The 24700-nt window shown below is 37.2% G+C and overlaps 1 protein-coding gene across 1 annotated transcript in view; it reads left to right on the top strand.

Annotated features, from left to right (window-relative positions):
• Positions 1 to 24700, top strand: part of UNC5C (unc-5 netrin receptor C) — a 158482-nt gene that overhangs the window by 37456 nt on the left and 96326 nt on the right. Inside the window, exons 3-5 of the mRNA XM_032224337.1 lie at positions 1113 to 1256; positions 1765 to 1773; positions 9392 to 9444. Coding sequence (XP_032080228.1) covers positions 1113 to 1256; positions 1765 to 1773; positions 9392 to 9444 — 206 coding nt within the window. The remainder of the gene's footprint in view (positions 1 to 1112; positions 1257 to 1764; positions 1774 to 9391; positions 9445 to 24700) is intronic.

The following is a 24700-nucleotide window of genomic DNA, read 5'->3' as shown; positions in this document are numbered from 1 at the left end:
TCTTCCCGCTTCCAGAAGAAGTGGGCCAGCGCCACAAGGCAAGGCAGTTGTCAGGGCGTGGATAGCCTGGCTCCATCACTCAGCCTCCTGCTCCGGTGCCACACTAGTGCCGGAAGAAATGGGCTGGCGGCTACGTAGGCTCTTGCTGCACATGGCTACTGGTGCCCATCAGGCAGTTCAACCACCATCCTGCCTTGTGGCTGTGGCACTGAAAATAAGACAACCCTGCAAATAAGCCCTTGTGCATATTTTGGGGCCTAAAAGAAAATAAGACCTGGTCTTACTTTCAGGAAAGCACAGTAGTTACAGATACATTCTATTACTTTGCTTTGTTTATTTCCTCTGGATTAAAATTGGAAGATTACGTGAGAAATGTCTATGGAGATACTCAGTCATCCAGATCATGGTTGTCCCAAAGATGCTTTTTCAAGAGACAACCGGACTTTTTTGTTTTTCTTTGAAGATGCGCCACTTCTAATCCAATAAGCTTCTTCAGTTCTGAGCTGAAGAAGATTCTTGGATGAGAAGCCAAATGTCTTCAAAGAAAACCAAGAAAGTCCAGTTAGCTCATGAAAAAGCACCTTTGGGACAGTAAGTAAGAAAGTGGGTGGCAATAATAAGCAGCTACATGAACAGGTCCAAAGACAGTTATGGTGGGCTCTTCGATAAAGCATGAGTTTTTCAGATTTCCCACCAGCTTTGCTTTTTACAGAGAAAGACAGAAAAACATGTACATCATGTTCCTATAAATGGACAACTGGCAGGTCCCAGGTGTCTCCTATCCCCCTGTGTTGGTGTCCTTCTCAAGACTCTTTGTTACATTTGTCCTGGGCAATTTTCTATTACAACAAAGAAATGAAACCCTTCCCTCTGAATGATCTCTTGAAGTTTGGGAAAGGATTTCCAAATGACTTGCACTTCCTCTTTCTTTTTCAATATCTGAAGCAGCTTTGAGTCTAAAAACCATATTTAAAAAAAGTATATGTGTTTCAAAGGTGTCTTCAAAATATTTCCTTGTCATGCAACAGCTCCTTTTTCCCATACCATTGCCTACTGCTAAAAAAATGTCAAATTCTGAAGTCAATGCAGACATATTGGTTATGTTTTGGTAGGACTCATTGTTCGAGAGGTAAGCATTGAGATTTCACGGCAACAAGTGGAAGAACTCTTTGGACCCGAAGATTACTGGTGTCAGTGTGTGGCTTGGAGTTCTGCAGGCACAACCAAGAGTAGGAAGGCCTATGTCCGTATTGCATGTAAGTATTTCCTTCTTTACTTTGCTAGAAAGCTTTTTTAAATACTGTAATCAAATTAAAGTTCTTTCGTTATTTTGCTTTGGGTCAGAACCTGACTCAGTGGGATTTCATTAAACTTTTATTTGTGTTAGCATTTATGCTTTTGTAGACAATGGCTGATGATATTTTTCTCTCGGTCCATGATAGAAAGTGTCCTCACATACTGCATTACAGTATGGTACACTGGTTTAACTGCTGTGGACACGAAGACACTACAGAGAGTGATCAATTCGGCACAAGAAACCATTGATTGCCCTCTAACACTACTGGTTGACATTGCCAGGTCTCGCTACTTTAGCAGAGTAGGGAGGATACTCACAGATGATTTACACCCTGGTCAGTCCCTTCGCACTTCTACCATCACACTTCTACCATCAGGCAGAAGACATCAAAGCATAGTTAGCCAAACAAATAGGTTTAAAAATAGTTTCCTCATTACTATGTATGTTGTTTATATTTTTTGTCACAGATTGCACAGGTGAGGCTAAAACCAATTTCGTTGTATACGCGATGTACAATGACAATAAAGGCTATACTATACTACTATATACTTTTTGTACATACAGATATTTACTATAATCTCTTGTTTAAAGTGTTCCTTCCTGAAAGATAAGTGAAATTATTTATCAGGTTTTTTTTTTTAAATTCTGCCTTTATTACTTTATAAGCAACTCATGGTGATGAACATACCTAAAACTAATCCTCCGCCTCCTATTTTCTGCACAAGAACAATTCTGTGAGATAGGTTGGAGAGAAAGAGACAGAGACATAGACAGAGAGAGAGACAGAGAGACAGAGACAGAGAGAAAGAGAGAGACAGAGAGAGAGAGACAGAGAGACACACACTGGCCCAAGGTCACCTGGTTGGCTTTCATTTTATTTATTTATGGTGAAATTTATTTGCCACTTGTCTCATATCCAACAACTCATGCCTAAGACAGGTAAATTTCATGCCTAGACAAGTAAATTTCATGCCTAAGACAGGAATAGAACTCACAGTCTCCTGGTTTTGGGAGCAGCGTATTATTAACCACTAGACCAATTGGCACAGACTTATTCCATTCATCAGCCAATAAGTCTTCTTGTTTGTTGTCTATTTTTGACAAGTGTTATTTCTAGAGTTGGAAAAAAAGGCTACTATAATACACTTTTATTACTACTGCAGCTACTCTATTTTTCAGAGTATAAGACACTCCAAAGTATAAGACACACCTAGCTTTTTAGGGGGGGGAAATCTGCCTCTGCCTCCCAGCAATTTGCCTCCTTGCAGCAAACAACAAACAGTACAGACGATATACACTGTTTGTGGTGTATTTCTGTGCATGTGTGCTTGACCCATAGAAAGAGCAAAGAATTGGGAAAATGTACATTATGGCAGTATATTAATGCCAGAAAGTTTTCTTAAATGTAGTCACACTAACTCCTCCCAATTATTTAAATAGATCTACTTCAAACATTACTAAGCCAGGGTCTAACTCAGCTGCCTTATCTTAATACTACAACAGGACACTACTACATTTCAGACTATACTTGTACAGATGTTGTTAAAATTGATGTGGCTTTCTGAAAGTATATGTTATTCTTTGCTATTTAAAAGAAGATATAATAACACTAGGCCTCTTCAGATCAAGCATTTATTTTAAAAAGCTTCTTAATTTTGTTAAGTTGTCTAGAAAAACAATAAAGAAGTCTTTAAAAAACAAGTCTAATAATTTGAACATTCTGTAGGCATTTATAGTTATTGACTTACCTCCTTGCAGCAAACAGCCTGTTTCAGTTTCAGTTTAGCCTGATTAGCACAAGGAAAAAATCTGCCTCTGCCTCTCAGCAATTTGCCTTCTTGTAGCAAACAGCAAACAACCAGTTTCAGCTTCATCACAGCCTGATTAGCACAAGCAGCTGATTGTCGGCTCCTGACCATCAGCTGTATCAGGCTGCAGGGATTCCCATAGCCTATTGCCATCTCCACAAGCCCCAGTTTCCACCTGTTCCAGGCGGTGGGGATGGAAATGGATGGAAAATGGGGCATGCAGAGACCAAAAATGGGATGCGGAGGCCAAAAATGGGGCATGTGGAAGCGGCAATAAGCAATGGCAATCCCTGCAGCCTAAAACAGCTGATGGTCGGGAGGCCGACAATCAGTTGCTTGTGCTAATCAGGCTGTGTTGAAGCTGAAACTGGCTGTTTGCTGCAAGGAGGCGAATTGCTGGGAGGCAGAGGCCAAAGGGTAGGCAGGGCTACATTTGATGTATAAAATGCACCCAAATTTTCTCCCTCTTTGAGGGTGGGTAGGTGTGTCTTATACTCCAAAAAATATGGTAGTTTTGTTATTGTTTTTAAAGTAATACTTAATACATGTAGCCAGTACTTTTGTGACATTTCTTTGAAGATCAAAATTTCATCAATAGTACAAAGGAATTCAAATCTGAGTGAAAAGGAAAAACATATTTCAAAAAGTATATATTCTACATTTTAGTGTAAATGCGGAGATAAGTGGCTACATAATTTGATTAATAATGAGTAGAGCCATGGCCTAGAAGTGAAGGCACTCTTCTCCTACTCAGAAGGTTGACAGTTTGATCCTAGTTAACAGAAAGATTATGATCCAGTAACTGAATGAATATTCCCAGTTATCAACATCAATAATTGCAACTTCAGCATAATTGTTTCTCAAATGTAGTGTGATACATCACTTGCCAATGAAAATGTTATCAAGAAAATAGAAGATCTAAGTTATAAAAGTTGTGACCTCAAAAGCAAGCATGGTCTCCAGAGCTCCTTCAAAAATTTTAGCTGAATTGAATTATTAATGTGACAAAGGTGAAAATATGAAATGCATAGAATTCATTGTGTTAACAATATTGAAAGCAATTTCTGCTGCTTTTTTGTGCTGACTCTACTGACATATATAGAATTCTCAAGTCATTCAAAGATAAATGTTGTTCCAGTTCTGAAAAGCATTGCACCACTTGGCAATAAAACCTCTTAAGTTTAGTCACTTGATTCTCCATATTTATTTACCACACTGAACATAAATTGCAAAAAGTGGGAATAGGTTTGATTGTTAAACATAGTGTGAAAACTTCTTTTAGTGCTGAAGTTTAAATGAAAATGAATAAGGTTTTATTTTTCTAAAATTTACAGTTCAACTTTGGATATGCTTGATGGATTCATGAACTTTAGAGTTGCACCATGTAGGTCCATTAATCTGTCAGAACTGAAGTGTGCTGCGACTAATGGCCTTCCATCTAGAGAAACTGTCTGCAGTCAAACAAATAGTTATTTTATCCAAATAAAGCTTTTGACAGGATAAATACAATCCATGGTAGTAGATTAGATTTGTGTAATCATTTCATTCCACTGCTTTTAATAGGTTGAAGAGAGAATGGATAACAGTCTATTTTGCTTTAAATAGAGAAGAGAATAAGATTGCAAAAAGGTCCTTAACTTACATCCATCTTAATAGTATATTATTTCTTCTACTCTGTTCTTCCCTACTTTCCCGAACATTATTCAAGGCGAACAGAAACACAGATACTCACCTTACTATACAAATATTTAATTTCCATTAATTTTCAAAAAGAAGACTCTCTTCTAAAGCACTATTTGCACTGGAGATTCTCATTCTACCATCATGTGGATAAAATGAGTTTACTCTGACTTAACAATGAAAGCCAGGGCCATTACTCAGAATCAGCCTTTCTTTGCCTTTGGGGAAGTGAAATAAACAACTTTTGGTGAATGCTCACTGGAAACTGCCTATCAGTCGGGCATTTAGCCTGACATTTTAGTGAAAGAGAATCGCACTTCTATGAATAAATTCCAGAATCCTTTTATCAGAATGTGCAATTTTTCCATGAAACACTATAAAAGCGATTTAAATAATTCATAAACAAGAATTATTAAGACACATATTTTGTTTCAATAACATCTACTAAATCCTAATTTCAAATTTCTAACTAATGCTTAAGGTTGGGGCTTTTGTTGTTTCTTTAGTTTCATGTAGAGATTTTGTTTGATTTTCTGGGTGACGCTTACAACTGATTACTAGTGCAAGAAATTAAGATAAACAAGTGATTACCTAGGTCTGTGATGGTGAACTAATGGCACGTGGGGCATGCAACGCCCTCTCTAATGGCACGGAAGCCGTTGCCCAAGTCCAGCTCTGCCAGGCATGTCCACACGCCTCCCACTGGCCAGCTGATCTCTGCCGTGCATGTGTGTGGGGTGGGGCATGCGGGGCAAGTGCAGGCGTGCACATGTGAGGGAGGGCAGACAGTATGCAGGGGGGGACACATGCACACACATGCACATTTGAGTGTGCATGGGCATGCTTTGGGCACTCACTACAGAAAAGTTTAGCCATCACTGACCTAGGGTTTTTTTAACACAAAAGATTTTTTTTAATCCTAAACTTAAAAGCCAGAGCTACATGTTTTATCACTTGACTGCCACATCTAGAAATGACATTAACAGATGAATTAAAAAAAAAACATCGTGTTTATTCTTATTGGAGCATTTTTCGTCCATCAGTTGTATAAGAGTTGCATTTCATCCATTCTGTCCTATTTCTAGTAAATGAAAGTCAACCATATTTAAATTAAAATGTTAACTTGACAAGTTGACCTGGTGCTATTCAACACAGCATATTTTTACACACCTCATTTTTCCAGTACTAGCTAAAAACCTGAATCAGCAGTGCATTTTGTTTGTCTTTGTTAACCATGTATTTTCCAGATATAACATACTTATTTTACACATGAACTAGACTAGGGTGGTATAACATATTTCTTTTTGTGGATCTAAAGTTATAGATGGAATATGATTTTTTTTTATGACAAGCAATGAAGAGACAGCATTGGCAATCAGCATTTGTTATAAGTTGCTATCCCTAAATCTCAGTAGCTTCTGGGGCCTGCGTATTTTTTATTATTATTTTATAGCACTTATAAAAAAAGCAGAAGGCTGGCTAGGATATCTGCACTGATATTAAAAAAAGTGCGTTTTACAGATTTTTCATAGAACAGAGAACAAATTTATAGAACAGAAAGAGACTTCCCAGAACAAATCTGCATGATTTACCTCATGTTCAGTAAATCAATCATCTTGTCCACTAAAACTGTTCTGCCGTGAGTTTAGTAGGGCTTGTCGCTGGATGTATATATGTAATGTTTCTGTGATATTTAAAGCTCAAATGGATAAATATCCCCATGTTCACTATGCTTCCATATCTCCTAGTAACAAGTGTATAAGTATTTATTAAGTAAAAGATGCAAGCTATAGCATTTTACTGAGGGTATGTTTTTGCAACAAGCATATATTAGTCCCTGGGGAGGTTTATGACTGTTAAATGTCAAAATAACTATTCATTTAAAGTACTAGTAAGGAGTCTCAAGATGCTGCATACATTGTTTTAAATGCTGATTTAAAAAAAAACTACATTAAATTATGGAATCAATTTGATTTTGGTTTTTTGGCAGGATACTCATGACATATTGCCAGAATATCATATTTAGATTTTTTTATTGAAGTTATTGTTATCTAATGTATCAGGGTTATGTATCAAATAGTTGGTGTGATTGTAATTAGCTTCCTACAGCAAGATTTATGGATGATATCTCCTCCTCTCTATGTTGAAGTTCTTCAAATACTTCACTTAAGTATGATGTATTGATTCGAGCCAAACATAAATATATCAAAAAATTGGGGCTTATTAGATAATTGGGACACACGAGCTCTTCACGTCCCTTGATCAGTATGCAACTATCAATTCATGGACTTTCATGTAATGTTGAACCTTTTATTCAATTTCCTAGTATCATGGTTTATAATTAATATTTTCAACAGCAACAAATAACAACTACAAAAACAACAGCAGCAGCAATGTCATTCCTGACTAAAATGAGGAATCTTTGAAATTATTTTTTTTAAAAGGAAGATTGGAGAACATTTGCTGCGATAATCCAGATAAAAATGCTACAAGGTGCGTTTAGAAGCAGCAGATTTGAATACATACATACATACATACATACATACACACACACACACACAGACACACACATATACATATATACATACATACATACATACACACACACACACACATATACAGACATATACATATATGTCAATGACAATAAAGGATGTGACACACACACATATATCCTTTATTATCATTGTACAAAATAATACAACGAAATTGGTTTTAGCCCATGACAACAAATACAAACAACATAAATAGTATAAAGAATAAAATGCAAGTAATTAAGGGGGAAAAGAAAGAAAAGAAAGAAAAAGAAAAACTAGTCATAAGTTTCTGTGTGTGTGTGGAGTGATTGTTGATAATACGCTTTTGGACTTCTATTTTAGGTAAATACCTACACTGGTTATTTGGAGAGCTGGGCATGTGAAAATCCTCTAATTATGTTGGCAGAATAATTACTGTTACATGATCAAACTCTTGGCCTAAAATGAAACAGTAGCAGTGGTAGGCTTAGTGCTGAAAACTTAATCTTAGTGAAATATGCAGAATGTTCACCACAGGCCATTCACAACATTCAAATTACAACAAGGGTAGATTTCTTATAAATACAGAGTGCCCTTTCTAAGCTTATGTTGGGTGGAGAAGGAAAAGAGAAAAGTCTGTCGCTGCAGACTGTACAGGATAGCTGGACACCTTCACTGTCTCCATTATGACCAAAGTTTCATGATTTTATCACAATTCTGTTTACATTCAATCTAGATAATAAATCAAAGATTTGTAAAAAAATAATAAATAATAATAATTAGCATGATCCAGTGATTAAAAGATTTAAATACCTAAGCCTGATGAAATGTGATTTCAGAAAGTAATTATGACAAGGTATTTAAGTTATTAGTTCTAATGAGAGCTTAGAAATTTGCAATATCATACGTTAGCCAAATCCAACTATGAACAAACCCTTGGTTGTGGTATGCATGCAAACATGTAAAAAAAAATCAATTAACCTGATCCAGTGGTTATAATATTTAAATACCAAAGTCTTTAAAGTTGAATAATTTGAAATTATGTATTGAAGATGGTGCTTACGCATGGCTATTTTTCTCAAAATCAAGATTTCTGTTCCATAAAAATATAAATACAAGCTATTCCAGTTTATCATAGAATTTTGCTTCATTTGTTTTAGAAGTCTTAGCTGGGATTACTGACAAGTACATGTGAAAGAAATAAATCCTTAAAGTCTACCAAGGGCAGAAATCCATCTGCTTTTTTGATAGTAACACAACATAGTGCAGTATGTTCCCAGTTTACATTTACCGTATTTCCTGGCAGACAAGAGTCTGCTTTTCATACTTATTCATTAGTCAACCTTGTATTACCAGTGCCTTAAAGGCACCTCACCTAGCTCTTATCACATTTTGCAGAACATGATAAAAGATATCCTTTTGCTTTACCCATAAACAACTTCCATCGTAGTCCAGCAAAGGTACCAGAAATAAATTAAGTGACCATTTTTGAAAGGGGAAAAATTCGCTACGAATTATGAATTTAAAATAGAAGTTGTAAAGCAAAATAAAATCTGATCTTAACTGGCAAAGAAATGCCGGGCTTATAAGAAAGACTTAATGCTTCAAATGTAAAAGAAATAGAAAAGAAAATAGATAACCTGAAGGAAAAAGAGAGGCTACTTGTTAGAAACACACGACATTATTTTATTTGAAAAATCTTCAGTTTTACTTCCTGTGGTTCTCAGATATATAACTCTGTGTTTTTGTAAGATTGAGATTTCCTATAGTCTATTACTAAATGGAGTAGATTAAGTCAGAAATATGATTGCATCTTGTACTTTTTCAAGGTTGCTATGGAGTAGCTGTTCCTAACTTGAGGGCCTGTAGATGTATCCTTCTCGCCCATTGTAACGGATGGCATGCAGGTTAGGGAGACTATGTCCAACACATCTTGAGGGAACCAAACTAGGGAACTATTAAGATGCACTGGATTAATATTTTAATAGGAAGATTTCTGTATGTGAAATGACTTTGTGTTTAGTCAACCACCTTAATTTTAGTGAACTTAATGCCAGGATATTTTTAAATTATTAAACTTATTTTAATAGAAATTAATGGAAGAACTGTGGGTGAATGTTCTGAGAAAGTAAATACACGCAAGGTGAGATGGAACTGCATATAAGAGCCAAGGTGGCGCAGTGGTTAAATGCAGCACTGCAGGCTACTGCTAGATCAGCAGGTCAGCGGTTCAAATCTCACCGGCTCAGGGTTGACTCAGCCTTCCATCCTTCCGAGGTGGGTAAAATGAGGACCCAGATTGTTGGGGGCAATATGCTGACTCTCTGTAAACCGCTTAGAGAGGCCTGAAAGGCCTATGAAGCGGTATATAAGTCCACTGCTATATTTTTAGAAAGAGAACTTTAGGCTGTTTTTAATTTATGCCATAAACAATGAGTTGAATCTCACTGTTGTTGGGAGTTTTTCAGGCACAGGCTTGTATTTGCTGAAACTTATTCTGAACTTGCTATCTGTAAAGCCAGTGCACTTTCCAAGAGTTTTGCACGGAAGTTCCTAGAATTCTCAATAGCATCTCCGACAGCTATTTCCCGACACAACTGGAGGGTACCAGTTTAGGGAAGAGTACTTTAGATATGCAAATACATTCAGTGCAATAATCATAACAGACCACATGAACCCTGGAGGATAACATTAGATCTGGATTTTAAAAGTTCCAACAGAAAATTGAAGGGGGGGAAATCAGCTGCCAATACTGATTTCTACACTGTAAGCAATTCTTTCATTAGATCAATTGTGAGGGGGAGAATTAAAGCTTTCTTGTAGACAAAAAGGCTTTGTTAACACATGGTAGGCAAAAGACTGGAATCACAGTGAGAACATGACTTCTGCATAGGAAAGCACACAGACATTGTAGTTTTACATCAACAATAGTACATCAACCCTAGCCTTATCTCTTTTTTGTACTTGTAATATATATTTATATTTATTTAGACATTCTACTCCCCCTCCCCACCTGAAAACACACTGTTGCTAAGGAGTTAGAGTGGGGAAGAGAAGGGGATAAGATAGGAGAGGCCTCTATGGGGCAAGCCTGAGGGAGAGGAGGGGAGAGGATAGGATCATTGGGGGCCAGCCTGAGGGAGAGAGGGGGAGAGGAGAGGATCTGTGGGGAAGCCTGAGGGAGAGAGGGGAGAGGAAAGGATCAGTGGGCCAGCCTGAGGGAGAGAAGGGGAGAGAGAGGAGAGGCTTCTGTGGAGCAAGCCTGAGGGAGAGAAGGGGAGAGGAGAGGCCAATCTTAACCACTCATTAATTTCAAGCTGTAAGTGTCGATTTATGAAGCCCAATCACATAGTTTGGTAGCGGAGCATGAGTATCCAGCTAGTGTGTGTATACACACACACTCACACACACATGATTGGTTACTAATGGAATTGCCACCAATAAGCCAATTTCACAGGTAATCAGTGCCTGTTACTGTAGTGGAATAGTAGACTACTATTCTAAGTACACAAAAGGAAGCAGCTAACAAGCTGCCTTGTAAGTACATAATTACGCCCTTTCTTTAAAAGGATATTATTCACTGGATAATCTCCAAAGGCTACTTTAAGGACATTACAGCTTATTATGCCAGTCGATATTAGAAGTCCTTTTAGTTTGTAGATCACTGACCTGGTGGAGAGTAATGGTGTCATTTAAAGTGTTTCACCACATCATTCCGTGTTGATGGAAATAACCAAAAGAAAAGAAATTCCTTCCAGAGTGTGTATGAGAGAAAAATAAATGTTTCTGTGGCTGCCTGTGTCACTTTTTTCAGCAGGCAAAACAGGGTTTAGGTTGCATGGAAGCTGTAATAACAAATTATCACTGTTACAAGTTAATAAAGCTGTTTCTTGAACGATTCTTTCATAAAGATAGTGTGTTAGGAACGGAGAAGATTAAAACTTGTACGTTAACTTCAAGTTTGAATTAATGCTTTAGAGAGCCAAAACCAGACTCCAGGAACTAGCTTAGATTTTTATCTATTCCAAGTATACTCCTTTTTCTTTCACTGCAGCAAATATAAATGTTCCTAGTTTATTATCTTGACATTCTTTATCACTTTATCTATGTATGCTACTGCAATTATTACTGAATTTTTCTCTTTGTCATCCTAAGTTTTAAAATGGCACAGTGCCCTAATAATCTTTATAGAGGGAGAGAGAAATGCAAGCTGTGTGAAGCTGTGAAGGGTTTTTAGCATATTTTGTGCCTGAGTAAAAAGTACCTTTTATTTCATGTATATTCTACCTTTCTACCTGCAACACAAATTCATATAAAGGAAGGGAGATTATCTCTCATCAGTTTATTTTTTAAATAACTGTGTCATAAACTAAGTCAGTGATTGAGTAGTTAAACTCAGGAGTTCTCAGTCCAGAATAACAGATTTTGAGGGACCTTGGAGGTCTTCTAGTCCAACTCCCTGCTCAAGCAGGAAACACCTACACCATTTCAGGCAAACATCTGTCCAGTCACTTCTTTAAAATGCAGTGACGCAGCACCCACAAGTTCTTTTTCTTCCAAAAAAATATATCTTTTATTCTCTTACATACATTTTAAGTATACACATAATTGTTATTCTCTTTACATCTGTCATTCTTATAAATTTGTTATTCCATTTAATAGGTTATAATATACAGTTTGGGTTGCTTTGTTTACCATCCTTTCCTCCTGTTGTAACACACCACCTTATTTTCCCTTCTTTTCTCCCTCCCTTCTCTACTTTCTTCTTTCTCCTTCTCCTTCCACTTCTTTCTTCCCTTACCTCTCCTATACTCATACTCATCCTCTTCCCCTTCCTACCTCTCTCCTTCTCTTTCTCTCCTTTCACCTTCTCTTCTTATCTCTTTCTTCTTTCTCCCCTCTCCTCCTTCATTCTCTCCTCCTCTCTCCCTTTCTTTTCTATTGTATAGGTGTCTCTTCAAAACTCAGTTTATGTTTCTTGGGATGGTATTTCCGCAAAACCCAAATATACTTTAGTATAATTTCTTACTCCCGTACCTTCGCTAATCTATCATAACTCTGTTTTTTCCCCTTTATATCTCGCTCTTGAATATATACTTATATATTTAATATTTTTCTTTTCTGTTTTCCCCCTCTTCCCCACTTTTTCATTTAATAGGGGATTGTCGGGTTCTGAATCTTCTCCTTACTTTCTTTTCTAGCTTGGCACACACAAGTTCTGATGACAAGCCGTTCCACTGATTAATTGCACGGTCAGGAAATTTCTCTTTAGTTCTAGGTTGGTTCTCTCCTTGATTAGTTTCTATCCAGCCCTTTAACCCAAGATGGCTGGCAGCAGAACATAAATTCAACAGCAGATTAAGCTAATACAGAACAGTTCCAACTACACACTTTAAAGCAGCAGGCTAATTGCTCTGCCCTCCAATTTCTTGCTGGTGGTTCATTTCTCCGTTGGCACCGCTGGCTGGTTATAGCAACAAATGCCGCAATGCACCAAGTTGTATCATGGGAACAGAACAACACATACTATAGGTATTTGTCCTGCAGGTGCATTTGTACTGGTATCTTTCGGCTCAAACATAACAGAGAAATGCTATCAATGATGTCATGAAGGAAAATATCTGGAGAAAGTAAAATTGCTACTAGCTAAGCACTGATCAAAAAAAGGAAATATTAAAAATGGAGGGGATTGTCAGGGACATAAGATGGGACTCTGTCTATGTTGTCATTTCCAATCCAAGACAATTGCTTTATTCTTCGTGATGGTTGGGCTATTTCTAACAACAGCACAGCTTGACTAACTTTGAATATTGTCCACATACCATTGAATCCTATTGACAACTGACCACAAAGTGCGTGCATTTTTTATGTTACTCCGAATCGTCCAAACTTGCAAATCAATACAGTATATCATAATGTATATATAAAAGTTATTGACCATGTTTGGGAAGCATGGAAATAAATGAACCATCTCAACTAGTAATATTGTCAGCGTTCCAAGTATCATGTAGAATAAATCAGAGTCCAAGGCAAAATGATCCTTAAGTTCCAATTTAATAAATCAGACATCTTAGCACGTCTGTGAAATCCCAATTCTGGAAATTACATCAGAATTCACCCAGTTAAAAGTTCATGATCTTGTCCCCACACCCACAAATCCATCACATGGTCCAATCGTCTTCTTCCACACTGGTATCTCCACCCAGCTGCTTCTCATCAGGTGCCAAGGTGCGGAGACAAAAGATGACCTTGGTCTTCTAGAAAAGAATGACAACAATACGTTCCACAATCCTACTCCTTTCTATTCCCCCCTCCCATCAACTATACTAATGAAACAGCATAATGAAATACGAGAAGTGTGGCAGGCCAAATTCTAAAAGGAATATAATTGCAGGCCTGACAAATATATTGCTAGTGATCCTAGGTATGCTTTATTAAATAAATATGGATGGCCCATCCCTAAGGAGAAGTGAAGGAATAATAAGGAGAATAAGTTGGTTTTATAGATGTAAGCAGTCAATTAGGTTACACTTGTTTACAACTGAATTTGATATTTAGGTTTCTATAAAAATGTTTTATAGGATAACCTAAACATCGTTCAGTTTCAGTGGGTTGAACTTCCTTGACAGAAGTAATCCAATTTTAAGAGACCTTGTGTCATCTCTTTGTTAACAGTAATTAACCCATCAACTTTGTTCAGTGCCTTCTGGATTCATGCACACAAAGCAAAATGGCAGTGTGCCATTTCAACAAATGACTGGCTAAGAAATTATTTTCAATTAACTTTTCAAAAGAGTTGGAAAAGCAAACCATAAAATAGATACCTGATTGAAAGGGCCTCACATGCTCCACGTTCATCTGTATATAGAAATCCAGTCTCAATGTCACATTTTCAAGTGAACAAAAGGACAGATATTATAAGATAAGCAGATATAACACCTCCTGTTTTTTAAAAAAGTCAAAGAATAATTTATCCTCAAACTGCCTTGGTCCTTATATCTCCCCTCCCCATCTCTTACTTCATTCTGGTACAAGTATAACTGGAATCATTCCTATAAAGCTAAGTGCAGAGCAGTAGGAGCAAAACAGATCCCACTCTCCATTATTAATAAGATAGTCCATAGCAGAGTATAATGGGGATCTTTCATTAAAATGCTACTTATACATTTTTCTTGGTACATCGCCATCACATCACCTTAATGCTTGGTGCTTTATGGTATTCTAATTAGGAAAGGGTTTATCAATCACATTCTGCTCTATGTCAATTCAATCTACTGAACCATAAGTCAATTCATTTAGTTTTGCACACAAAATCCATTACTTTCTTCCCTTCCTTCCTTCTCCTTCCTTCCTTCCCTTCCTCTTCCCTTCCTTCCTTTTCCTTCCTTCCTTCCTTCCCGCCCCCCTCTCTTTTTCTTCTTTCTTTCCTTTCTTCTTTCTGTCTTTCTTTCTTCTTTCTTTTTTTTTCTTTCTTCCTTCTTTTCTTTCTTTCTTTCTTTCTTATCTTCTACTTTGTATACAATATTTGTATCCCTTAGAAGCAGCCTCCGAAACGTAAGAACTGTAATCCATGTATTAGTCCTGGAGCTACAATTTTGAGAAAAAAAATCTCTGTAACAATAGTACATTAATATGTTTTTCCTCCATCTTAGATTACGGAAACTTTTGAACAGGAACCATTAGGAAAGGAAGTATCTTTGGAGCAAGAAGTCCTACTCAGTGTCGCCACCTGAAGGACTCCAGTGGCTGAGGTGAGTGACAGGAGTCTTTGGAGGGTGGGAGCTGACGCTCTTATCCTGAGACCTTATCCTGAGACCTAATCTGTGGCTAATGGTGCAGTGAATTAGGTGATGGCATGATAAATGGAAGGTAATGGACATCTAACTGCCTGCTGTTGGTAGAATAGATTGATTGGAAGCTGAATTAATGACTTCAGAGTCAATTAGAATGCCCCACTAGGCAGAGTTACAATGGGTTGCTTCCTTCCCTCTTACGCTTCCTCTGATGAACAAGAACACAGCTAACTCAGTCTCTTAAGACAGGCACCATGTAGAACGTATGAATATAACTCTTTCTTCCCCCCATCAGGCCATGCCCAACATTTGAATATTGAAATAACCAGCTTTCATATATATTATTAAAATAATTTTTAATGTTGCATTTACTTTTACAGCTATGATTATACATATGGTGACTCATTTAAATTGCATCACGATAAGTATGCACTGCTGTGGGTCTGATAAGGATTTGGAACAAAGGAAACCTATAATCCATCTTTTAATGTTCCATGTCTGTTTTACTTAACAGCAATTAAAAACACATGAAATAAGTATCTTGATATCTATCTTGAGGAAGCGACCTACTGAGTAAAGGGAAAAAAACTATAAATGTTCTGACTAGGGAGCCCATCTGTTAAGAAAAACCTACCCTCCAAACTTGGAGGTCGTGCTGCTTTTAAAAATGCTTGTGGACTTCTTTTAAATTGGGCTTAAAGACTTTCCACTTCTTCTACTAGTTGAATAGACATATGTAATACTTGTTTTATATTGAATAAATAAAGGCTTTATAATACAGTTCATGGTAAAAGCTTTAACACTATTTGCAGAGATGCTGCACAAAATGACATTTTAAAATATTTGCTTCAAGGCAAGATTTAGAAAACCTAAAGTATGTAAAAAAATATTTACATATTAAATTACAAGTGTATTTATTTCCATATTACATAATGGATCTATCCATCAGCTAACCTAATTCCAGATAAAGAGAAAAGTTCTTTGGATATGCCAAATTATAGTAACAATGAAGCCAATTTATGATATAAGTATAAGAGATATTTCACATTTCTCATTTTGGCTATATAGGAAAAGTTACGCATTTTGTAAAGTGGTATTAGCAATATACCATTAGAGTTACAAGAAATGTAGCAGGGATGGAGATATAAGACTACTAACACACTTGGCTTTTATATGAGGCGTCCATTGGATTTCCTGAAATTCTTCCCAAAGTGAGGAAGTCACCTTGGAATATGACACCTAATATTCTGTGGAATTGTGACCAATTTTTTATTACATATCAATTTTTTCTCTAAGAGAGAGAGACAGATCAAAAGAGGGATCCCCCATCATTTTATCCCTTAACAAACTAAAGATGTACTTGAACCTAGCTTGCCTCTGTGATTGAAACAGATGTTGCTCAATTGTATAAAATGAATGCATGTTCTCCTACATTATGTGGTCTGTTTTGGGTTTAGCAGTGACTTGGAAAATAGAAGGATTATAATTATAACAATACTGAGTTGAGTTCAGAAGCAGTGGAAGTGAATGACTACAGGTGGATTGCATTTGCATATATTCAAACATGCTGTTATTACAATAGCAGCACAAAGGAAGGTGTATAGTTAAAAACTACACATTTTGTGGCTCATATGCCAAAAGCTGGGGGAGTGCAGGGGATTGTGCACGGGCATGCCACACCCATAATGCGATTTCCAGTTTGCTCATAGGGCCGTTTTTTGCCCTCCAGAGCCTTCAGAGAAGGCTCCGGAGGGCGAAAATCAGCCCTACAAGCAAACTGGAAGTCTGTTGAACTTCTTGTTTGCCTGTAGGACCAATTTTTGCGCCCTGGAGGCTTCAGAGGCCTTTTTGCCTCTGGAGGGCAAAAAATTGCTTCAAAATAAGGCCGAAGTCATTTGGCCAGCGCGCACATGTGCACTGGTCAGCTGACAGGGCAACGCCTCGCGTGCCCTAATAAATGGCTCCTGTGCCATCTGTAGCACATGTGCAATAGGTTCGTCATCACGACCCTATGACATTGCGTACAAATGGCTGTCCAGTCTCTTCTCAAAATCCTCCAGTGATGGAGCACCCACAACTTCTGAAGGCAAGTTATTCCACTGATTAATTGTTCTAATTGACAGGAAATTTCACCTTAGTTCTACATTGGGTCTCCTTGAAAAGTTTCTGTCCATTATTTTTTGTCCTGCCTTCAGGTGCTTTGGAGAATAGGTTGATCTCTCTATTCTCTGTGACAGCGCCTCACATATTGAAAAACTGCTATCATGTCACTCCCTAGTCCTACTCTTCATTGTAGTAAGCATACTAAGCATATTCATTGTAGAGTTTAGTCTCCAGATCTGATATAATTGTTACTCTTTTCTGCACTCTTTCTAGAGTCTCAACAACTGCTCTAGATCAGAACAGTAAATATAAAATAAAATATATTCTCATCCATGAAAGCTTTGTTGAGGACTTAAGGCCAGTCTCTGCCTCCCTGTCCCCCGCTCTCTCTCCTCCCCCCTCTCTCTTTCTCTCTCCCTCCCTCCCTTAGCACAACCTACCTCACAGGATCATTGTGAAGGGAAATAGCAGGAGGGTGCACTATAAACACTCTTTTGAGCACCTGAAGGAAAGGCAGGATATAAACTTAATATATAAACAAGTGAGAATGCAAGAAGATTTCTCCATCATAATGTATTTTCCAAATGATCGAAGACATTTTTACAACTTAGTAATAAATATTGTTTATTCTTAGTCACCTCATATTTTCTCAGTCTACCCCGTGCAAAGGGCCTTCCAGATAAGTAAATCCAATATATTACCATCATTTTGGTAACAAGATGCTTGTCATTCTCTTTTCTACCAATCTGTGGGATTCTATAAAATAGCTGAGCCAGTCTGTATAAAGCATATCTCAAAGCATATCCTGATTTATTAAAACAGCAGCAGATAAATATAATTACATGGTTAATGTATTTTACTCCTTTCCCATTTTTATTTTATAGACTGGTGCAATGAGATTAATAATTTAATGCGGAGATAGGTTGGAAGCTAGTGGTGTGATAACGCTAGAATTAATCAACTACTGTTCTCAAAAAGAACTTATCAGTTTCCTTGCTTCTGAATTGCCTAACAACCAGCTGTTGCATAGTGACAAGAATATTTATAACGGGGCGCGTCATATCGCAATTGCATGATGGTATTTAGGGAATTCATTACCTTTGCCAGAAGCTGAGATTATTCATGACTGGCAGATTGACTGGGTTCTAAATTATGCACAAGGCACGAATCGTCCCTCCCAATGTTTTAATAGTTTTGTCCCCAAAGCAGAAATGATTGTGTGCCAGGTAAAGGGAGAAGAAACACAATTAATAGAATGAGAAGTTTTCAGGGTTTTTTTATGTCATATTCAACCAGTTACAAAACACTAGTTTTTTTACAGGGAAAATAAGGTAATTAAAAACAAATGGTTTAAAATATTCTATAAGTAAAGGTAAAAGTTCCCCTCACACATACTATGTGTTAGTAGTTGCCGACTTTAGGGAGGGGTGCTCATCTCTGTTTCAAAGTCGAAGAGCCAGAACTGTCCGAAGACGTCTCCATGGTCATGTGGCCAGCATGACTAAACACTGAAGGCACATGGAATGCTGTTACCTTCCCACCAAAGGTGGTTCCTAATTTTCTACTTGCATTTTTACATGCTTTCAAACTGCTAGGTTGGCAGAAGCTGGGACAAGTAATAGGAGCTCACTCCGTTAGGCAGCACTGGGATCCGAACCACCGAACTGCCAACCTTTCTGATTGACAAGCTCAGTGTCTTAGCCACTGAGTTCTCAAAATGTCCCTCAAAATATTCTATAAGGCCACCAAAAAAAAAAAAAAAGACTTATAGTCAGTTTTTTTAAATGCTGCTCTCTTAAATCAAACAGTCTAAGAGTGCATACATAGACAAAAAAGGATATTTTTATTTAAACATACATTTTGTTGTTGATATTTCTGGCTGTGCTTTTTTTCAATAGACCTAAACACATTTCATTATAACATGAATCATTTTAATTTCTAATTAGAAAGAATCTTGTTTGTTTTTATCATACCGGGCGACAATATGTATGTGGAAAAACTAACACAGCTATACAAAATATTTGGAAATACCTGTAAGTTTATTTCATACTTTCTTAAATCTAAGCTTATAACAATTGTCTAACTTTTATATAGTGACTGGGATCCTCTTGAATTGAACCATGGTTTACTTTAACAATAGTTTACAAAAAGTCAGACAACACACTCAGCCATAAATATGGTAAGCTACAGATGAGCTAAACAAGATAATTATTTAGATCATTCATATCTAACTCAGGGCTCACGGGCTGCATGCGACCCTGAACAGCTAGTGCCTCATAATAATATAAGCTTTTAACATTATTATGTGATTTTTAGCCATAGTTATTTTATATATTTATATTCAGCACCATGATAATTCCTCTTTACTCGGTGGACGGCCAGGCAAGCCAAAAAATTGGAAATGCCTGATTTAGAGTAATATGATTACTTACTCCAAGTAATATTTTGTTTCTATATATAGAGACTGCATAATTATCATGTGCATGAGAATTTATTAAATGACAATTGCTTTGCCTCATCTCTTTACGTAAATAATATTTCAACATATACCTGTTCTGACCCCCTCCTCTGTCCAGTAACGAAAGCCAAGACAAGCGTAAAATGGAATGTCCTTTAATAACAAGACCAGACTCTCAGTGGTTGAAAGCCAAATAAACAAACAGATAAGGACCTTGGCAGCAAGTCTGACAAACCTTGGCAGCAATTCAGACTAACTCTGGCAGCAATCCAGCCTGCCAAGTTCGTTTCTCTTTAGTCCAAGCGTTGACTTCTGCAAGAAGGGCGTGGCACAAGCAGTCTCTTTTATAGTCTGGAGAGGAGCTTAATGACCATCAGCTGAGTGTAATTACCTCCTGTAATTACGTTGTTGTTCTTGACGCCGAGTAGCCCTTCGACGGCGTGCATCCCGGAACAACCCACTGTTGGTTTCTGGATCACTCTCTCTTGTCTCCTCCTCACTGATCCAAGGCTCAGGCACCACCTGGTGGCCAGCCAGTCTTTCTGCACCCTGCTCGGAGTCGGAACCCTGTCCAGGGTCCTCCAGGGCCGATTCATAGGGCCCCTCGCTGTCGGAGTCTGGACATCTATCCATTCTAGAAATGTTTAAAATGCTGTTAAAGATGCTGTGGCTAATTATTATACACTGTTTCCATAATTGCTTAGCAGTTTAAGGCTGGTTTTTGGATTTCATATCTAGGGTTAAATGATGAAGTTTTGGGATACATTCCTGGTGAGAAGTTAGACTTTTCTCTTTTTTTTTGTCCTGTTGGAAGAAAAATCCAGTCCAATTCCAAGCGGAGAAAGGCACTGGAAATAAAATGGAGACTGATTAGAAAGAAGGACTCTGTTTATTAATGAGCAGAACAAACAACAGCATGTAGTTCTGGGACAGCTGACAATTGGTTTGATGAGTACATGGATTTTTATAGGGTTCTGAAATGCTGCAGGGGGTTGTGCATTGTAGTGAGCCTTGTGTCTTTTGCTATTCTAATGGTGGTGGGTTAATCCTATTATGTCCTAAAGGTCCTGTCCTGTTATTAGAATTTCAGGTTTATGTGTGTGAAAATTCTTAATCCCATCATCTGGACCTGAAGGTGTTTTATTTGTGAATAGGTTGGCCCGGATTTCTTAATGGGTATAAGATATCCATCTCTAAATGTTTCAGGCATCTGCTGGAGGCTGTTGGGACTGCTTTCTGCCTTTGTTAAGATTTTTCTCCATTTCTCCTTTAGGAAAATATAATATTCTGCCTCTTTTAATATTCCCCAAAGTATTTCATTCTTTGGGGAGGGATGATTACTTTTTATAGTCCCTAAGTTAATACTTAGGGTATCTTCTCCAATATCTCCTAAATTGTGTTTATATATTTGAATTTACTAGCTGCCTAACTCCAATGGACTCTGGGCAGGCTTTGTGTTACTTCAACAAGAGGTGGATGATACTGTGAAGGTTTACATCACTAAGGAAATAACACACACACTATCTCAACTTCTGTAATGTCATCCTCCTTGGCATATTAAGATTTTGTCAATCCTTTGATAGCATCAAAGGCATTCAGTAAATGCTAACATTTTGATGCCATTCAAATAGCAATTTTTTGCAGTTCATCTTTTGATACGCTGTCATCCACAAGTTGGTCTGTTAGTAACTATTGTACTTTGAAGACTGAAACATATTAATTCACTTTGTCAAGCAGAAAAGATTGATGACCGCAAGCTAATTGGCTGTGAAGCCTATTTGTACTGCCGTTGGGGCAGACACCAATTAACACTTGGCAGGTCCAAGAATCCTATCCATAAAGCCGTTTAATGTCTTCCACTCCACACAATTCCCATTTGCCTTTTTTTATTTTTTTATTTATCTTAAAATCAGGAGGGAAGTCAAACATCCAAGAGAGGAGATTAGCCTAACAGAGCTTCTGTATAGACTCCTCCCAACATTGTTAGAAGAACAAAATACAGAAATTAATGAGTGCAAATAACTTACTTTAGTATTTTATTGTTGCCACCACCGCAATGAACAAGATATAAAATATTGGGGGGGAAGGTAAGGCAAACCAATATAAATTAAGTCAGTTGAAGGATTAGATTATTATTTTAATTTGAAGATGTGTGTTCTTTGTTTAGATTCCATGCCCTTGAAAGGTATTATAATTGCCAGACTGAAAGTTGGCTGCAATTTTCCAGGTCCACTTATTTAATATAAATAAAACAAGCAAGTTTGAAAGTGCTTGTCATTGCTGCTTAAAAGAAAGATAAGCCATATCCAGCCTTTTAAAAGAGATTTTTTCCTGAAATACGCAAGTATGTGTTTACATTTAAAACCTCTATGAGAAAATAATCTCATCCACATCTTACTGCTTTTGGTTCAGAGCCTGTGAAATCTACACATGTCCGCACATTAGTTTGAAGATGTGGATATGGTCATTTTTTACAAATGAATTTGCAACTCCTCCTAGATTTTAGGATCTTATGACTGATTAGTGGCAGGCAATCACTGCAGATGAGTAGTAAGATCGTTTTGTTTATTCAGAATATTTTATGGCATAGAAAGGATATTTGCTATGCTGTTTGTCCTCAGCAGGAGGGAGCACTGTTTAACCTACCATAGGAAAGCTGTCCATCATCTACAAATTTAGCTGCCTATTTAGTCTGTATATACCATATTTTTTAGACTATAAGACGCATTGGAGTGTAAGCTGCACCAAGATTTTGAAGAGGAAAACAAGAAAAAAAAGTTTTTGCCCTTAAATTACAAAACAATTGAGCCCTAAATTTATGTTGTTAAGTGAAACAGTGTTAAGTGAGTTTGCCTCATTTTATGACTTTTCTTGGCACCGTTGTTAAGTGAATCACTGCAGTCGCTAAGTTAGTAACCCAGTTGTTAAGTGAATCTGGCTTCCCCATTGACTTTGCTTGTTAGAAGGTCACAAAAGATGATCATATGACCCTGGGACCCAGAAAAGGTCATAGATATGAAGCAGTTGCCAAGCATCTGAACTTTAATTACATGATTATAGGGATGCGGACAAAGGTGGCAACAATGAAAAATGGCCATAAGTCACATTTTTCAGTGCCATTGTAACTTTGGTCTCTAAACGAACTATTGTAAGTTGAGAACTACCTGTAACAAAAGAAGTATGAGCTTCCAATAATATTTGCTTTTCTAATGCAACTGGTATATGGAAACATTAACAATAGTAAATGAATCATAGAATTAACCCTAACCCTAATCATTACACTCACCTTGATACTAACTGCTAATTCCCATTTGGAATTATTCTGCCATCTTTATCTATCTATCTATATACATATACTATGCATATGCATATGCATATGCATATGCATAATACATAATATATACATATATATACATATATATAATATATACATATATACATATATACATATATACATAACTATATATACATATATACATATATACATATATACATATATACATATATACATATATACATATATACATATATACATAATACATATATTATATATATATATATATATTATATATATATATAATATATATATATAAATAACTGACTCTCTCTCTGTGTGTGTCTGTGTCTCTGTGCAATTTCAACCAAACTTGATACACAGATTACTTACTCTCTTGGAAAAAATACTGTGGGGGTTTTGGAAAAAAATACTGTGGGGGTCACCCCTAAGACCCCTCGGAGTATATGTTCTGTTAAACTACAGCCTGTTGTGCCTTAAAATGGCTTCTACTGTACAGCGCAGTGGAGTTGTCATGATAACAGCTTCACAGTACTCCACAAGGGGGTTCCCTCTGGTAAGGGGAGAAATCCAACATTAAAAATCACATTTTGTCCAGACACATAAATAAATACCGGGGCAATGCCAGTTTATCAACTAGTTTTTAAAGATAACAGCACTTTCTATTCCAAAGTTTAATGTCCAATTCAAAGTTCCAATCTTTCCAAAATCTGAAAGTTTCCAAGTGTTGTCATAACTTGAAAATGGAGATAGGTATAAGAATATAAAAAGTCATCTGCATATGTTTCACACTTCTAGTCTGGCACAATGTCATAGGTGGGAATTTATTATTTTCTTTCACCTTCCTCCCAAATTGCCATCTTAACAAAGTCTCAGGCATTTCAACCCAAAAACTGTATATGAAAATTAAGTGTGTGTGCGTATACATGCGTGCGTGTGTCTGATAACAATTTAACGAAGAATTCTGCACTAAACAATGTACTAAAGCCTGATGATGCTTTAAAAGAAACCCCTAGCACTAGAAATTTTCTTTTTTATTCCTAAATTTTAGGTGCTTTTAAGTTTACATAACAAACTAGCTTTTGATATGCTGCTATGGGAAAGTCTGTCGTTTTAATTTGGTCCTTTTAAATGTCAACCAATAGTTGAAATAGTTGAACATTTGGAAATTCATTTATCTTTCAGAAAAGTGACATGAGCATCCATGTTCTAGTAGTAGCTAAAGATGTAATTCCCAGAATCTTTGGAAGTATAACTCTTAAGTGGACCAGTTCCGATATAACTCTTTGAATTCTTGTTATATTTCAAAGTAGTTGAGGTCATGTTTGAAACATTCTTCTTCCCAAGAAGAAATATTCAATTTATCATTGATTCTTTGAGTTCCCAACATATGCTTTATAGATTACGATCACGAGTTGCATTAGAAATGCCATTGTGGCCTCTGGTTTTGATTACTGCAATTTGTTCTACATGGGGCTGTCCTTGAAGAGCCTTCAGAACCTTCAATCAGTGGCATTATGTGGCTACATGGCAGTGATGGGTTGCAGGCGGTACACCCCGGTACGGGCAAACCGGTGCCTGCTGGAAGCACTGGGTACCATTCCGGTATGGTGCTCCAGAGGGCCCACCCGCCCACAATCCTTACCTGTATTTGAGCTCTTTGGCACATCTGTGCATGCACACAGAGCATACGGCGCCTGCACGATGCTCCACCGAGCAGCTGGAGCATTGCAGAGCATCACAGGAGGTA

The sequence above is a fragment of the Thamnophis elegans genome, chromosome 9 (genome assembly GCF_009769535.1).
Source record: "Thamnophis elegans isolate rThaEle1 chromosome 9, rThaEle1.pri, whole genome shotgun sequence".
Lineage (NCBI taxonomy): Eukaryota > Metazoa > Chordata > Lepidosauria > Squamata > Colubridae > Thamnophis > Thamnophis elegans.
Note: the sequence above shows the minus strand (reverse complement) of the source record. Positions and strands in the feature narration are given on the sequence as shown.